The sequence below is a fragment of the Balaenoptera acutorostrata genome, chromosome 9, assembly GCF_949987535.1.
Source record: "Balaenoptera acutorostrata chromosome 9, mBalAcu1.1, whole genome shotgun sequence".
Classification (NCBI taxonomy): Eukaryota; Metazoa; Chordata; class Mammalia; order Artiodactyla; family Balaenopteridae; genus Balaenoptera; species Balaenoptera acutorostrata.
In genome coordinates, this window is record NC_080072.1 from 37,562,133 (window position 1) to 37,581,672 (window position 19,540).

At 36.2% G+C, this 19,540-nt stretch overlaps 1 protein-coding gene across 2 annotated transcripts in view; it reads right to left on the minus strand.

The window, feature by feature from the left end:
• Positions 1-19,540, minus strand: part of PRMT3 (protein arginine methyltransferase 3) — a 138,434-nt gene that overhangs the window by 19,895 nt on the left and 98,999 nt on the right. For both annotated transcript variants that reach the window (XM_007174815.3, XM_057553587.1), the window contains exon 14: positions 159-209. In XM_007174815.3, the coding sequence (XP_007174877.2) occupies positions 159-209 (51 nt within the window). The remainder of the gene's footprint in view (positions 1-158; positions 210-19,540) is intronic.

The window sequence follows — 19,540 nt, forward strand, 5'->3', positions numbered from 1 at the left end:
AGATTTTTAATATCATGGTACATTAATCTAATACATCAAATACAAGCTCCAACTGCTTACAACAGCAAAATGCTTATGATCAAACACCTCGGGGCACAAAAATAAAATACAATGTATTTCACATAATTAATTCTTATGAGACAACTCGTGATACTTACCTTGTTGTGGCAATTCTTCTCAAAATATATATCGAAGTAGCCAGCAAATGCCTGTTTAAAAACAAAGGAATATAAATAATTATTAAACTAATTACATAACAATTGATTATACAGTCTTAAGCCATGGCAAATAAGAAACCATTTCCAATATCAGACACTCTTAAACTTATGGCAGGTCACTATTTTTCCTGGAAAACATGATATTAGTAAAAATAAAGTAATATAATTTGGCTTTTCCCCACAGAAACAACATAATAATAAGGGTAACAAGGCTAATCAAATACTCCGTATGTGTTAAATTAGAGAAATGACCGTGGTGGACCACTGAAAGGTGAGAATCTACATGGAGAGAGGCTCATGCGGCCCCTCGCCCATCCAGACTCTTCCACTGAGATGCTGCCATGTGAGTCAAGCCTCCACACAACTGCAGCAGCATGAAAAACCCTAGGAGCAGAACTAGTATGTAAGTCCAGTCCAGACTGCAGAAACACAGACAAGTAAACCTACATGATTTTTTACTTCAAGGCGCTAAGTTTTGGAGTGGTTTGCTAACATAGCACTAAATAACTAAAACATACTCTTTTACATGAAGCCAGCTCATTTAATTTCTTCTCATCTTGTTCATCCAATTTTAAAGCAAAGTGCTATGGTTATTTTTGTGATGAGATAAATGAAATTTTAAAATATTACGTATTTTTTTCCTGAAAATAAAAACAAGACTATTCAAATTAAACGTATGTGTAGGCAAATACCCAAAGAAGAAACTCCAACGTAACTCTCAGGTTTACTCTAACAGTTTACAAAAAGGCCTCTAGAAGAAATTAACATGTTCAAACAAATAAATAATTTTCACTTATTTCTGTTTAAAATTTAAATGATACCATTCCTTTTTCTTTCACTAGTGGGACAGGCTTGACTTAATCTATTTTAAAACTGGCATTAAATAAAGCTTATAAAGTCTTAAAAACTGGAAACTGATTACTGAAAAATCACTATAAAGCTAATTACTGTACTTTCCTGCTTTTGTTAAGAATGTGGAGTTTTATTGATCCGTAGGGTTAATGTGGATTGGGCCCAAACCAAATTCAATATTTAACCTTGAGGTTCATTATACTTTAGATACCAAGAGAGAATCAAAATACTATATAATTCTGTCAAACTGAAAAACCTGTATAAGTCTCAGACCAATCCCTAAACTGTGTATGTGCAGGAGAGACCCAAAACAGTATAGCAAACTCTTAGAGAATGGAAATGAGATGTGAACCATTGTCTGCCAAGACACTGTTGACAGAACTTATATTTTGACTTCAGATGGACTGCCTGTTAACAACAAACATCAACACTGTCCAGATGATTATAACCCAACTAAGAGTCCACAATATCCAGGATACAATCCAATATTACTCAACATACAAAGTCCAGGAAAATGTAACCAACTTTCAAGAGAAAAGACAATCAACAGATGCCAATGCTGAGATGACCCAGATGCTGGTTCTATTAGACAAAGACTTAAAGCAAATAACTATGCTGGTATAAGTTAATAGCAATGATGTAAAAGAAACACACTGAAATGAATCAAAAGATAGGAATTCTCAGTACAGAAATAGAAACTATGAAAAGAGAACCAAATGGAAATTTCAGAACTGAAAAACACAATAACTGAAACAAAAAACTTCCTGGGCTGAATTCCTGAATTGCAGAATGGAGATGATAGAGGGGGACAAGGGCAGTGAATCTGAAGTTAGATCAACAGAAATTATCTAATTTGAAAAAACAAGGGGAAAAGATTGAAATAAAATGCCCAGAGCCTCAGGGACCTGTGGAGCTAACATACATGTAATAGGAGGTCCAGATGGAAAAGAAAAAGATATTGGAACAAAACAAACAAACAAAAACAAAAACAAAAACCTTTCAAAATTCTATATCCAGGAAAAACATCCTTTAGGAATGAAGATAAAATAAATGAATTTTCAAGTGAAGGAATATTAAAAGAATCCATTGCCAACAGGCTTTTTAGAAGACATTTTAAAGGAAGTTCTTCAGGCTGATGGGCAATAATACTGGAAGGAAACCTGAAACATCAAAAATGAGAGAAGAACGATAAATAGTTGGGTAAATATAAAACACTATGTTTCCCCTCTGAATTTCTTTAAGATACCTATGATATTTTAATGCAAAAATTATAACATCATCTGGTGGGGCTTTCAATGTATGCACATGTATGCACAAAGATCAGTGCAGGGGGTGGAGGGGTAGGAGGGAGGAAGAATGAAATCCCACCAGTATATACAAGTGTTTATAAAATCTGGAAATAAAGAAGGTTTATTTTTAAGTATCATACGCAAGGCAGAAACTTAATAAAGAAAAATTTAAATTTTAGTAACCAAATTGAAAGATGAATAACAGATCTGAGAGTATTTACAATATAGGTAACAAAGGGTCACTGTCCTTTGTACATTAAGCTACTACAAATTAATAAGAAAGCAATACGTCAAAAGAAACTAACAAAAGAAAAGCAGGAAATTTACAAAAGAAAAATCAAATGATTAATAAACATGTTAAAGAAACTGTTTCACCTACTTAGAAAAAAATAAGTAAATTAAGACAACATGATACAATTTTCCTTGATCATGTTGAGGAAAGGATTTTTTAAACGATAATATCTACAATTAGTGGGGAAAGGAGCATTCATGCTGGGAAAGTAAACTGAAATAACCTTTCGAGGGGAATTAAGTAATACGTATTAAAAGATAAAACATTTGTATTAAAAAGAAGTCAGACACAAAATAGTACACACGATATGATTCAATTTATATACAGGAAATTCAAAGATAGCAAAACTAATTTAGTGTTACAAATCAGAATAGTAGTTATCCTTGCAATACGGGTAGAAACTGGAAGGGGTTACATGATAGGCTCCTGGGTTGCTGGTAATACTCTGTTTCTTAAGTTGAATGCTGGGTATATGGCGGGGTAATCACTTTGTGCAATTTTACCAAACTATACTTACGACTTGTGCACTTTTCTGTTTTCATGCACACAACTAAGATTTCATATAATGTACATACTCATTGATCCAGTAATTAAAAGCTTCCAAAAATTAAGTATGCTTGCAAAGATTTAAACATGTCAATTTTAGCCCACATTTTCAACAACAGGTGGTCAGCTAATAAAGCATAAAATCTACAAATAATAGAATACCATTTGGCCATCAAAAGTAATCCTGTAGACAAATATTTACTGATTTTGAAAAATAGTTGTGATATACTATTAGGTGAAAAGAATAATATATATTTATTATGGGCACTTATTCTGTGTTACACAAATGTGAATATATACATCTATATGGAAAGATTTCACCAAGCTATTGAAAGTGGATGATAGATTTGGAATATTCATATTCTTTATGCTTATCTATAATTTACATTTCCCATAAATATGAACAACTTCTGTGATAATAAGTTATTTTTAATAATACTTGAGTTAAATAATCTATAGTATTGCATAGAGAGGCATTCAATTCAACTATTACCTTTGTACATTTCCCTTAATGACTCTCAAAAATCACTCATCTCTGCACCCCAAGGGTTAGGGCAGTGTCTAATATATAGTAGGAACTAAATGAATTTGAAGGAAAAGAATGACAAGTTTTCCCCAACTAGTTATTCTACAAAAAGAACATTTTCAATAACTATTTTTCTTCTCAAAGAAGAGATTAGCAAAAGCAAATTAAGGGAAAGTAGTAGGTAGAGGAGAAAAGGTGTAAACAGAATAGTAACAGTAATAAAAACTATTGAAACTATATGAAAACATTAAGAAGATTTTTAAAGATTTTAGTAAGTGGGCTTCATGGGGAGACAGTTACCTTATAACTATTCTTTAAGTTATACATACGTTTTTATGTATTCCTTATACTCTATGTTACCAAAAAAGAAAGTGGAGGGGAAAAAAAACCCTAGTTAGCTAATAAAACCTTTTATGAAAACAACAAATTCGGTTAAAAAAAAGCTCTTACAACATTATCAGAAAATGTGACCTGAGGCTGAAATATATAATATAAAATACACTAAGTGATATGTCATATATTTAACTCTGATAAAAAACAGACTGGTAATGTTAATATAGTAGAACACTGCAGAATTATAATTATAGAATATAGGTCTTAACAAAGAGAAGAAGCTGATACACAAGTTTACAACAAAATTAAAAAAATAAAGATAAAAAGATTTGAGAATACTAAGATATAGAACTGTCTTCTAATCCCCAAGTCCAACTATCTATGAAATTTAGTTAAAAATCAAAAAAGAAATTAACCCTTGCCCAGATACCCAAAACTACAGTGAAATATTGAGTAGTTTGGGGGTAACCAAAAAACAGTTTATAAGCCTGAAGACAAATAAATAAAATAAGAAAGAAAAATAAAAATGAAAGACAGCTATTTTATAGTCCCCTCTGAAGTGCATTACAGTATATCCAACTCCTCATGCAGATTTACCCTCCTAATGATGTTTGGTTGAAGGTAGTATTAAAATCAGTTCCATAGCAAACATTAATCAGAAGCATGAGGAGATGGCAGAAAGAAATTCACTTGGGATTTAAAATTACATGCAGATAATGTACTCATCAGAGAGGCAGCATTCACTTAACTGAGAAAGTGGAAGATGTTTGCTCTGAAAAATCAAACGGATTTTCTGGTTTTAAAATGGTATTTACTCTCAAACACAAGCAAGGCCTAAAATGCCACGTTAGGGAAAGGGCTTCCTTTTCTCCCCCCCCCCGTATAAATGATCCTTGATAATTAAAATAGATATTAGAAAAAAAGAGGAAAAAACCTTAAACTTGAAACATAGTCATATAAACTAGTGGAACTATGATCAGTGTTTTTATTTCTGCAAGGCCATTATAAACAATCAAATATGTCAGCTGATTTGGGGACAAAACTATTCATTTTGCTGCAGAATATAAACATACAACTATTTTTCAATTATAGTTTCACCTCCTTGTTACCATCACTTTGACAGGCTATCTCTAGGTGTTTTAAATGTTTTTTTTTTTTTTTTTTTTTTTTTTTTTTTTTAAATAAATTTATTTATTTATTTATGGCTGTGTTGGGTCTTCGTTTCTGTGCGAGGGCTTTCTCTAGTTGCGGCAAGCGGGGGCCACTCTTCATCGCGGTGCGCGGGCCTCTTCACTATCGCGGCCTCTCTTGTTGCGGAGCACAGGCTCCAGACGCGCAGGCTCAGTAGTTGTGGCTCACGGGCCCAGTTGCTCCGCGGCACGTGGGATCCTCCCAGAACAGGGCTCGAACCCGTGTCCCCTGCATTGGCAGGCAGACTCTCAACCACTGCGCCACCAGGGAAGCCCTGTTTTAAATGTTAATGTCAATAAACTTACACTCTGTGGAAGTCATTCAAATACAAGAATAAACAATCACCACAGGAAATTGAAAATGATGACTAATAGGCAATGGTAATAAATAACTGCAGCACAACTTGACATGTGCTTGAAAAAGATCAGATAGGTTTGAAGGCCTGACCACAGAATAAATGTCCCTTTTGTTCCATACATATCTCTAGTCAGGGGCAAAGGGAATGCTAAGGAGAAAAATAAGCATTGAAATCAGTTATCTATAGGAGCTGGGTTAATCTGCAAAGGCAAGGTCACAATGAAATAAATAAAATTTCACTGACTTACACCACACACCACAGTCAGAAAAATTTTAGTTATAAAAGTCACTTAGACTGAGAGAAAGAATGAGTGGTAATTACGAACAACAGTGATGATGACAGAAGGAAACAGAATGAAAGAAAAATATACAGTAAATTTCTGGGATAGTTTGATCACGCTTGTAATTTGGTGAGAATCTTCCATAATTACTTTGAAGTACACAGGAAAATAATACAGACATGTAGCTTTATTGTGCATCTTAAATATTCCTAAGTATTAGAACAGAGTTTCACAATGAGCTGTTTGTTTCTGCTTTGTGGATTTCACAAAAAGGAAAAACATAACTCACAGCATTTGTAAATTGAATCATTTGAAAATCTGTTTTAAGCCACTTTTTGCTTTTTCATCCCATACATACAAAGGTAGATGCAGTTCGTTTTATACATGCTCATTTGAAGGACAATGACATGGAATAAAAACGAATTACTTTCTCATGTATTTTGGTGTGATGAGTACTTCTTTAAAGCAGACATATCATGTGTGTATGTAACAGGATGGCAGCCAATGAAATAAGATCAGACTACACCTTATGATGAAGAAGGAAATTAAAAATTATCATTATCACTATCACCTGCAGGGAGTAATTTATCATTTCTGTTCTTCATTGGTATCATGTTCCAACAGCGTGTGGTTACAGCAGATACAATTAGGCAGCTGGCCACAGAAGTAGGAGGATAATGTGCTTTTGATGGAGTTTATCCAAGCATGGAGATAGAGGGCTTGTAATCCATGCAGCAGAATCACTATAACAAAAATACAATTCATTTTTTGTTGGAGTATTTCTTTCAAAATCATAGTATGGAATTCAAAAGCTAACTGACGATGAGTCTGAAGCAAGTAAAGAAAGAGTAAGAAGATACTGCATAAAAAAAGATTACACGTTTTAAGCTTACATCATTGTCTATAAATCAACCAGATGAAGATACAAATACAGGCCATATACAAAGCTGCTGCATAAAGAGCATGAACTCTGATGGTGATAACTGGTATTTAAACTAAGAAGACATAATCAACAAAAATGAAAATTACATATTATGATATTCTCCCAATGTTAACAATAGCTTAAATTATAGACTCTTCCCTCTTCAATTAATTTTCTATTTTATCCCAAGAGGAAATTTGCATCTTTTCTTTCTTTCCTGATTCCTCTAGGGAACAATACACGTTAAGTGCCATATACTTCTCAAGGGATACTGCCAAACTGAGTAGTGTTTAGAAATAGATCAAGCAATATGGAAAGCATCAAAACAGACCACAGGTCTCAGAATATTTTTAAAAGGTACTTTTACTGAAAAACTCAACATAACTAATTTTTGATCTACTTAAAATGTTCCCAAATTACAACTGAAATTCCTTTAAAATTTACTTGTATTTCTCCCTTGTAATTTCAAAATTGCTTATGAAAGTGGTTTTACGGAGCAGAAGAGATCACCTCTTCAGAACCTAAAACGTAAATACTTTAATTCTGACGTTCTGTAGATTGATACCTTACGTGGCCTAACTCCTTTACATTTCTTCCTAGCTATAAACACAAGATATTATTATTTTATACATTCAATATTCACTGAGATTTACCAATATTTTCACTTAAAAAAACCTTTTAAAGTATAACGGACATGCAGAAAAGTACACAGAAGTGCACACCATGGTGAATTTTCAAACAGAATACAGCTATGATACCCAAACTCAGATCAAGAACCAAAACACCCCAGCACCCAGCAGTCCCCCTAGGCACCTAGCCAACCCTAGGCACCCCCACAGGGTAACTACTACCCTGATTTTTTCCCCCAGCTTTACTGAGATATAATTGACATATAACAATGTGTAACGTAAGGTGTGCCATGTGTTGATTTAAGGCACGAATACACTGCAAAACGATTACCACCACAGCATTAGCTGAACCCCCATCGTATCACATTTTTTTGTGTGTGATAAGAACATTTAAAATCTATTCTCTTGGCAACCTTCAAGTATATAATATAGTATTATTAACTATAATCACCATGATGTACATTGGATCTCCAGAACTTATTCAACTTATAACTAGAAGTTTGTACCCTTGACCAACATTTCCCCATTTCTCCCATCCCACACTCCCTCGTAACTACCTGTTTCTGAGTCTGGCCTTTTTATTTAGGTTCTATGTACAAGTGATATCTGATCTCTGATCTCTGTTTCTGAGTCTGGCCTTTTTATTTAGGTTCTATGTACAAGTGATATCAAACAATATTTGTTTTCTTCTGACATTTCACTTAGCATAATACCCTCAAGGTCCATCCATGTTGTGGTAAATGGCAAGATTTCCTTTTTTACAGCGGAATAATATTCCATATATGTGTGCATATGTGTGTGTGTGTGTGTGTGTATATATATATATATACATATATATATATATATATATATATGTATATATATATGTATATGGCATATCTTCTTTATCTATTCCACTGATGGACACTTAGGTTATTTCCAAATCTTTACTATCATAAATAATGCTGCAATGACCATGGGAGTGCAGATACCTCTTCAAGACCCTGTTTTCATTTCCTTTGGATATATACCTAGAAGTGGGATTGCTGGATCATATGGTAGTTCTATTTTTAATTTTTTCTGGAACTTCCATACTGTTTTCTGTAGTAGCTGCAACAATTTACATTCCCACCGAAAGTGCACAAGGCTTCCCTTTTCTCCACATCCTCGCCAACACTTATCTCACTAACTTCCCTGATTTCTAAAACAGATTCATTTTCCCTATTACGTACTTCAACATATATTGTGTAGTCTTTTGTGTCTGGCTGATTTTCTTTATTATTGTTTTTGAGATTCACTTATACTATTGCATATTACCTACGCTGTTATATGGCTCTAAGACATATGTGACTATACAGTTTATTTATCCAATCTACTGTTGACAGGTATTGAGTAGTTTTAAGTTGACACTTTTATGAACTTTTTTTATAATGTTTTTTGGTGAACATAAGTACTCAATGCTATTGGGTATATACCTAGGAGTGAAACTATTGCTATGTGCATATATACATGCATATATAACTTTTCTTAATCTTATTGCTTCCTTTACCTCTGGCCTTCCATCAGGGATCGTTTTTGTTTGCCTATATACCCTTCAGAAATCAGTTTCCTGGGGCAAATTCTTGCTCTATTTTTTTTTTTTTTTTTTTGGCCTGCGCCATGTGGGATCTTAGTTCCTTGACCAGGGATCTAACCCATGCCCCCTGCAGTGGAAGTGTGGAGTCTTAACCACTGGACCGTCAGGGAAGTCCCTCTTTCTCTTTTTATTTGTTCACCTGAAATATCTATTTCAGCTTCATTCTTAAAAGTTATTTTAGTTGGGTAAAATTCAGAGTTGGCAGTTACTTTCTTTCAGCACAGTGAGGATATCATTTTTTAAAAAATATTTATTTATTTACTTGGTTGCACTGGGTGTTAGTTGCAGCAGGCGGGCTCCTTAGTTGCAGCAGGCGGGCTTCTTAGTTGTGGCATGCATGTGGGATCTAGTTCCCTGACCAGGGATTGAGCCTGGGCCCCCTGCACTGGGGGTGCGGAGTCCTATCCACTGCGGCACCAGGGAAGTCCCTGTGAGGATGTCATCATTGAATTATCTTCTGTCTTTCCAATTCACTGTTCCTGCTGAGAAATCATCTATTTACTGCTCCTTTGAAGGTAATCCCAATGCTCTACTTACAGCCCCACTGAGGCTTTTAAAATGTTCTCTTTGGTTTCTGTAGTCTTAGTAGGATGTATCTAGGTGTGGATTTATTCCCCTCTTTTCAACTGAAATATAATTCACATACCATAAAAATTTCCCCAGTTAAATAAACGGTATAAATCTATCTATCTATCTATCTATCTATCTATCTATCTATCTATCTATTTATGGCTGCACTGGGTCTTTGTTGCTGCGCATGGGCTTTCTCTAGTTGTGGCGAGCAGGGGCTACTCTTCGTTGCAGTGCACGGGCTTCTCATTGCAGTGGCTTCTTGTTGCAGAGCACGGGCTCTAGGCGTGCGGGTTTCAATAGTTGTGGCACGTGGGCTCAGTAGTTGTGGCACATGGGCTTAGTTGCTCCGCGGCATGCGGGATCTTCCCAGAGCAGGGCTCAAACCCGTGTCCCCTGCATTGGCAGGAGGATTCTTAACCACTGCGCCATCAGGGAAGTCCCTCAATTTTTAAAAAAGTATATTTGGAGTTGTGCAACCATCACCACAATCTAATTTTAGAACATTTTTTATCACCCCCAAAAGAAACCCTATATCCATACTCCTTGTCTTATCCCGTCTACAGATTTGCCTATTCTGAACATTTCATATAAATGGAATCATAGAAATGGAATATCATATAAATGGAATTCTTTTGTAGTTGGCCTCTTTCGCTTGTATGTTTTCAAGACTCATCATTTCAGGGTTCATACATTCTGTAGTAGTTATGAGTACTTCACTCTGTTTTATAACCAGATTATATTTCACTGTGTGGCTATGCCACATTTTGTTTATTCATTCTTCAGGTGATGGACATCTGGATTGCTTTCACTTTTTACCTTTTATAAATAATGCTGCTATGAACATTCATGAACAAGTGTTTGTGTGGATATATGTTTTCATTTCTCCTGGGTATATACCTAGAAATGTAAAATATCCATCCATTCCTATTCAAGTTATGTTGTACTTCTTAAATTGTAGCTCACTGTCTTTCGTCTGTTTTGGGAAATTCTCAGCCATTATCTCTTCAAATAGTTTGAAATATTCTCATCTCCTTTCCCCTTTGGGACTCCCATTTAAACATATATTAGACCATTTCTTGTATCTTCTATATCTCCTGCCCTTCACAATGCTGAATTTTGGCATTCCTCTGTGCTTCTTTCTGGATATTTCCTTCTGACATAAAATCCAGTTCAATAATCCTCTCTACACTAGTGATTTAATATTTACCGTTAAACTCATCTTTAGTTCAGTTTTAGAATATCTGTTCGGTTCTTTTTCAAATCTGTTATATTATTATTTCTTAAATATTTCCAACTATTTGTTTGACATCTGCAATTTCTTTTGTCCTTGAACTTAGTAAGCATAGTTATTTTAAAGCCCATATCTATACATCTAACACTTGGAACACCTGGTGCTCTATTTTTATTTCCTGTTTTAGCTGGTTCTTGATTGATGTTGTTTTGTGTCCTTGTGTGACTAATTACCTTTGATTATGTTCTGAACATTACATATGAAAAACTGCAGAAATAATTTCAGACCTATAAAAATACTCTTCTAGAAAGAATCTTTTTTTCTGCCAGGAACCTGGGGGTGCTGGCAAAGGCCAAGTCATCTTAATCTAAAAATGGGGTCTGGGGCTTCCCTGATGGCGCAGTGATTAAGAATCCGCCTGCCAATGCAGGGGACATGGGTTCGATTCCCTGGTCCAGGAAGATCCCACATGCTGCAGAGCAGCTAAGCCCGTGCGCCACAACTGCTGAGCCTGTGCTCTAGAGCCCATGAGCCACAACTACTGAAGCCCGCGCGCTTAGAGCTCATGCTCCACAAGAGAAGCCACCACAATGAGAAGCCCACGCACCACAACGAACAGTAGTCCCTGCTCACTGCAACTAAAGAAAGCCCACGTGCAACAACGAAGACTCAACACAGCCAAAAATAAAAATAAAAAAATAAATTTATAAAAAAATTAAAATAAAAAAATAAAAATGGGGTCTGAGAATTTCCTGGGCCACCCAGATTATTTGAAGTGGGGCTGCAGTCCCTGCAAGGGCTCATTTACCTCTGTTTTACCTTACCCTTGGGTACAGTCTTTCTGGGTCTCAATGGAAAGCACTGGGGAATTTTTAAAGGGCTCCGTTTTTGTATTCCTAACCATGTGAGGCTATCAAAAGGGCTACACAGTCCTTTAGCTGCTTCCTCTGAACTGGTAAATGCCTACAGGGCAAAAGCAGTCCCAAATGCCAGTCTCATTTCTTTGGATTTCCTTCTTTTCTAAGTCTTGGCTTGGTAATGCTTTACTAATTTATCTCTCTGGTACTTTCAAACAGATAATATTTAGTAGTTTTTTCAGCTTTTGTAGCTGGTCTCAGTAAAAGGGTAACTCCTTTTACACAGTCCACTGTTACAGAAGGCAGATTCATCACTGCACTGTTGTTGTTTTTTTTTCCTATCTAAGGTCCCCCCCCTGTAACACTCTCCCCCATTCTCTAAACTAGCTCCTTCTTACTTGTTATGTCTCAGTTTAAATGTTACTTTCCCTGGGCAGCCTTCCCTAATCCCGCAGAGTAGATAATAATACATCCATTAAATGTCCCTGCATTCCCTGCAATAACACTCACCATATTCATAATGCTTTTTGTTCGATGTCTTTTATTCAATTGTAAACCCCAAAAGGCCCTTTAGGGCAATCTCCCTGCAACTGTGTTCACCTCACCACCCTAAGCACAATGACTGGGCATTCAATCTAAACATTTAGTGAAAACAGCCGTGCAGTTACAAAGGCATGAAATAGCCTGGGATGTTCAGGGACTAAAGGAAATTAATAAAGATTTGTTAATTGAGTGAACAAATAAAAGAAATGAAGTGATATATTATGCTCAACTCCTACCGACCTTTGGGAAAAGAAAACCATGAGGCTTTACTTCTCTTATTATTTCCTACTTTTTATTCAAAACTCATATTTGATGTCAACTACTCTAGAACATTCCTTGATGTCTGTACCAACATCAGTTAATCACTCCCCACTAATTTACTGCATACAGTATGAGAAAGGCTTTCTGGAAGAAAGCCATGCCTAATAAGGTAAAAACCTTAAATATGTGCAAGATTTTCGAGGAAAGTGAGTAAGTAAGAGTGTGCCAGGTCAAGGCTATCTTTTATATATGCCTGTAGTATTTAAATTCTATTATAGAACACCATAGTACAATTATTTATTTATATGTTGGCCTCTCCTACTAAATGAAGGTCTCTGGGGTCAGAGACTACATTCTTTGTTGTATTCACAGTGCCTAACACAGCACTAGTATCCAATACATGCTGCTTGAATGAAAAGTCATCTTGAAAAGGTGTTTGTGTGTGTGTGTGTGTGTGTGTGTGTGTGTGTGTGCTTGCCACTTAAAAACTCTTACAGCCCACTGCTTCTCTAGTTTTCTATCTCCTGCTTCCTCACATGTCATCCGTTTCTCACAGCTCAATGTCAATGGTTACTGTTTCCTTATATTCCATTTTTCATGCTGACTTCCAATGTTCCTTATAAGCTATAAGGCCTCTATGGCCCACTCCTCATTCCTCAAATGCCAGAAAATACTATCAATGATAAGTAAACATTATATTTTTAATTTTAAGGACAAAAGAGTAGATATATTGAATTAAAAATGAATACAGAACATTGTATTCACAGTGCCTAACACAGCACTAGTATCCAATACATGCTGCTTGAATGAAAAGTCATCTTGAAAAGGTGTTTGTGTGTGTGTGTGTGTGTGTGTGTGTGTGTGCTTGCCACTTAAAAACTCTTACAGCCCACTGCTTCTCTAGTTTTCTATCTCCTGCTTCCTCACATGTCATCCGTTTCTCACAGCTCAATGTCAATGGTTACTGTTTCCTTATATTCCATTTTTCATGCTGACTTCCAATGTTCCTTATAAGCTATAAGGCCTCTATGGCCCACTCCTCATTCCTCAAATGCCAGAAAATACTATCAATGATAAGTAAACATTATATTTTTAATTTTAAGGACAAAAGAGTAGATATATTGAATTAAAAATGAATACAGAACAAAAAAGAAATCAGTTTTGTGACTGCTGCAGAGGTTTTAAACTGAAAACTATTAAAACTCATTTTTGTGACTAGGAGATCAATCTCTACAAGATGCTTTTTTTTTTTTAATTATTTGCTTTATTTTATTTATTTATTTTTAAAAATTTTATTTATTTATTTATGGTTGTGTTGGGTCTTTGTTGCTGTGAGCAGGCTTTCTCTAGTTGCGGTGAGCGGGAGCCACTCTTCGTTGCAGTGCACGGGCCTGCCACTGTCGTGGCTTCTCTTGTTGCGGAGCACAGACTCTAGGCGTGTGGGCTTCAGTAGCTGTGGCACGTGGGCTCAGCAGTTGTGGCTTGCGGGCTCTAGAGCGCAGGCTCAGTAGTTGTGGAGCACAAGCCCAGCCACTCCGCGGCATGTGGGATCCTCCCCGGCCAGGGCTTGAACCTGTGTCCCTTGCATTGGCAGGCAGATGCTTAACCACTGCACCACCAGGGAAGCCCAAAGCTTGAAGTTTTTAACCACAGTGCTAGATTACCACTGTTTAAACTTTCCTCTTTGATTTAAGTTATTTTTAGAAAACTCCCTTCTATTTCAAGATTGGTCCTTTTCTCATCTAGTCTTCCAGATAAGAAAAAGACAGACTGATTTAGGTAAACAGGTATATACAACAAAAATTTATTTTTCCAATTCTTGACTCATCTTTGCATGTGGACTGATCTCTCCTGTGAATACATCCATATACCTCAGATGTCTGGAAATACTAAGTGTTTTAGGATTTTTAGAAGATCTGAATGCCAATATTTACGATGGTTTCTGCCAGAGCTTAAGTCAAAGGGAATCTGAACTGAGAAAATTACTTCCTTATAGGTCATTATTCCAGAGATAACTGCCTGAATCAGAGAGGAAAATACCTGGTCAAACTCATTTACTATCACAACCTAATAATGCTGATTGGCAGCCTCTGAGATAAGGCTGGGGAGAACTTCCCTGACATCTCTAATCAAGAGTCCACTATTATTGATTATTTGATTTTTATGCTTATTGCTGTGCTTAAGATAAATATTTCAGTCGGGCTTGAGTATGATTATTTCTCTCATAAATTTATTCTGACCCTGGGCATTGCTGACTTTAAGAATGACCCTATACCTATCTAAAATTAATTATGATTGTAATGTAGCTTAAGAATTTCAACATTCCACTCAACTTGTATTTCAGAACAACTGATGTTCAAATCCTTTTATAACATAACTCAATAGGCGGCTTCAGAATCAATTTTAATGAATTTTTAAAAATGCAGATTCAGAAGTGTCATTTACAGCATGGCTTTCAAAAGAGGATAAAGCATAGGAATCTCTGTTGACTCCAAGGACAAGATGTCTTACTCAACTTCAGGGTACCTCATTTTGTGGACTTCTGCATTCTCTCTGCGTAGGTTAAATAATAGTTAAATACTGCAGGTGATTCTTCCCACTATTCTACTCAATAAACATATACCTCAAAGTTAATATGAAGTGGGAAAGATATCTTTTTAAAAATTAAGTTTTTCTTAGTGGTATGTTTCCAAGGAGAGAGAACAAAAGTAGGTAAGGGGGCAACTAAACATGGAGAATGGGTTGAAGAAATCCAGATTTTAAAAGGTTAAAATCCTTAGGGGTCCAGTTTAGAAGGATGGACCCTCTGTGGCTGGGAAAAATGAAAAATAAGACAGGATTAAGTGGAAGTGTCCAAAATTTTGTAGGTAATGCATAGGGTACACCTGGACTTTAACCAAATCTCAAAAATATCAAAACTAGCTAGAATCCCTTTAAATATGAGACAAAGCATTCTTTTACAGTAGAGTCATATATTATATAGAAGATAAGTCACATACTGGAAAAATCTCAGATAATCAAAATCACTCAGGAAAGCCCCTTAAGGTTTTGCACTGGAGACTGAAATATAAACCATCACTCAATATGTTCAATACAACCAGTTCATCTGGCAATGGCACAAATCACCATTTCTTTGGTTGGGCTCCAGATAAAGCAGACGGCTTGCAGAGTGCCATGTTGTATTAAAAATACAGCAGTCCCCACTTATCTGCAGTTTTCCGTTCTTTGGTACCAGTTACCCATGAAAATATTAAATGGAAATTTCCAGAAATAAGCAATAAGTTTTAAATTCCATGACCTTCTGAGTAGTGTGACAAAACCTCACGCCCTCCTGCTCCATCCCACTCAGGCTGAGAATCACCCCTTTGTCCACAGTATCCTTGCTGTTTATCCTACCTACCCGTTAATCCACAGTATCCACAGTACCCTTGCTGTTTATCCTACCTACCCATTAATCCACAGTATCCACAGTATCCTTGTTGTTTATCCTACCTACCCGTTAATCACTTCAGTAGCCAACTCGGGTATCTGATCAATTGTTGAGTAAACCTTATTGTACTTAGTAATGGCCCTGAACTCCAAGAGTAGTGATGCTGGCAATTTGAACATTCTCTTATTGTGTCTAATTATAAATTAAACTTTATCACAGGTATATATATATAGGAAAAATCACAGTGTATATATAGAGTATGGTACTATCCTTGATTTCAGGCATGCACTGAGGGTCTTGGAATGTGTATAAGGGTGACTACTGTGTATACCTTTAGAGGCAAGAATCACATGCAGTCCAGCAAGATGCTCATACTACAGAAATACTTGGAAGCGGAAGGTAACTAAAGAAACAGCAGATGTGTTTCCCACCTCAGGCTCATTTTGGGGCACATATTCATTAAGTAAAATGGAGGGTAGTATCATCTGCACTAATTAGACCATTAATTCTCTCATGGACTCTTTTTCTTCTACCTGAATAGCTAATTTGGATCAAGTTCTATTTGCACATGACGCTACTCCCTTGGATTTGCCTACCAAAAAAAAAAAAAGGAAGAGAGAGGGAGAAAAGAAAACTTTTAGAGCCTATTAACCTCAAGAAGTAGCACACGTTAGAAAATACATCCTAGTTCAAGAATGATTTTATGATTGCCTATACTTCTTTGATTCTACTGTCATATATCTGTCATATATCATATGTGGACAGAATATGCCACAAGTCTGACTTGACAAGACAGACCACAGAAGAGTATTCTAATTTCCACTGGACATCACTACTTACAAATCTCAAAGGCATTTCAAATTCAACATACTAATAAACGAGCTTCTTATCCTCACCTCTAAACCTGTTCTTCTTCCAGGTTTCTTTGTCTTACAAAATAGTACCATCATTCTTCAAATTGTAAAAGCGAGAAACCTTGCAGTCACCACTGTGACCTCTTTCCTTCATCTCTCATCTAATGCATGCTCAAGTCCTGGCAATTTTACCTTCTAGATAGCTCTCAAATACATCCACTTTTCTCCATCTCCACTAAAACTACCTTTGTGCAAGTCACTGTCATTTCTTGCCTGAGGTACTGTAATAGCTGACTCACAGGCCTCTCATATCCACTCTGGTCTCCTAATAGTTCTCCACATTCCAACCATGAACCTTCTCAAGTGCCCTTCAGGTCGTATCACTCTCTTTAAAAAAACTTCAATTATTTCCCACTGGTCTAAGGAAAAAAACAAATAGCACAGGTGCTAAATGATCTGGACAGCTTGCCACCCTCCTTCAGCACTGGTCTACATGTGCCAGCCATGCTGGGCTTCTTTCAGTTCCTTTTACTCACCAAGCTTCTGACCACCGGATGTCCTTTTTTGGTTTGTTCTTTAAGAACTTTTAAACTGAAATATTATGTACATGCAAAAAATAGAGATTTTTTTTTTTTTAGCCAATGTGAGAATCATTTAAAAAATGTTTTATTGAAGAATACAAGTATAAAATATATAACACACACATAAAAGTGAGGAAATCACTGACTGAGCACAGTGAACTTTTACAAAGTGAACACACTCAACCATTACCTAGATCAAGATACAGACCACTCTCAAGACCCCAGAGCTTCTATTATTCCCCTTCCAATCCAATGATTAAATCCGCCCACAAAATGTAACCACTATTCTGATGTTTACCACCATTATACTAGTTTAGCTTGTTATGGAAATTTAAAGACAGAAACGTTTCTGTATCTGGCTTTTTTTCCTTTTTTCATGAATGCTGTATTCATGAAATTCATCCATGTCATAGTGTATAGTCAAGATCACCTTTTTTTCCCACTGATGTATATTATTCCATAAATATACTGCATGTATTTATCCTTTCTACTATTGATGAATGTTTGGCTTACTTCTAGTTTAGGGATCTAATGAGCAATGCTGCAATGGACTTTCTTGTACATGTCTTTTTGGTGAATATATGAAGGTATTTCTAAGAGTGAAAAGGTTAAGCCATAGGGTAAGCATGTGTTCAGCCTTGGTAGCTACAGCAGATAGCTGAGTTTTATAGAAGCAACTTAGCACACTACATTTGCCTCATCACTCTTAGGCGTTTCTTAGAATATTGTCATTAGTATGATCCTTTAAAAAGATCCAACTATGAAAAACTTCAAACATATACACAATTATAGAACCTCTGAGTACCTATCACCTATATTCAACAGTGACCAGTATTTGGCACATTTGCTTCATCTATTCTCCCTCTGCCCCGCGCCCCTCTTTTTGCTGAACTGTCTTGAAGCAAATGCCTGACATCATGTCACTTCTCCCCTACCTACCTGTTTACGACTCTAAAAAATATGAACATTTCCTTATATAACTACAATGCCTTTATCACATATAACCAAATTCTCATTAATTCTTTGGTATTATCTAATAGCTACAAAGTGAATGTTAATATCTGTCTCCCCCATTAATGCCTCATGAATAGAGGCATTAATGGCTTATTACTATATTCCCAATGCCTTGCAGCTCTTAACACGTAATACTAGTCAATAACCAGTTCCTGGAAATAAAGAGATTTAAGTATTCTCAACACCATCTAAGTCTAACTCCAAAGGTTCCGGTTTCAGAAGAGAGCAGAAAGTTCAGGACCAGGCTCTAGACTGTATGGTTATTCATTTAAGTAGAAACCTAAAGCTGAGTGTAGAGGTGGAGTCTTACAATTAGAAATGCTCTCCCTCTGAGACATAAAATTTACTTAACGAAGCCTGTTAAAATATATACCAGATGTTCCACTAAAATCTATGATGCAAGTTCAAGACAAATCTTACTATTTCTAAGCAGCACAGATGTGTTTTAATAGTTTCTTTAGTTGATTAGCTTTGCAAGGTCAAAATTACGTCAATTTACACCCAAAAGTACTAAGAACTGATTTAATACCAAGGAATGAGTTTAAAATTAATAGGCTTCGACTGTCAGAGATTTTTCAAAAAGCTTTGAAAGAAGAGTTAAAGAACACAACTGCAAAGAAATGGGCTCATTTTGATGTTTCTTCTTAAGCCATCAGAAAAATTTAAAGCTTAATTAAAACTCAAAATGAAAACAAGGAGTACTATGAGTACTCCTTGAGAATCAGGAAAGTCTGAATGGTAAACACTTGAAAGTTTCTTTTAATAACATTTGCATTAGCCTTAAAAACTGTAACTCAAGACTTGTTCTGATTCCATCCAAAGCTAAATATCAGTGCCTCTTAAATATATGTTTCTACCATTTATCAAGTATATCATTTTTTTTAAAAAAAAAAAGAAAAAAGGCTTCCCTGGTGGCACAGTGGTTAAGAATCTGCCTGCCAATGCAGGGGATGTGGGTTCGAACCCTGGTCTGGGAAGATCCCACATGCCACGGAGCAACTAAGCCCGTGCGCCACAGCTACTGAGCCTGCACTCTAGAGCCCGCAAGCCACATCTACTGAGCCCATGTGCCACAACTACTGAAGCCCACATGCTTAGAGCCCGTGCTCCGCAACAAGAGAAGCCACTGCAATGAGAAGCCTGCG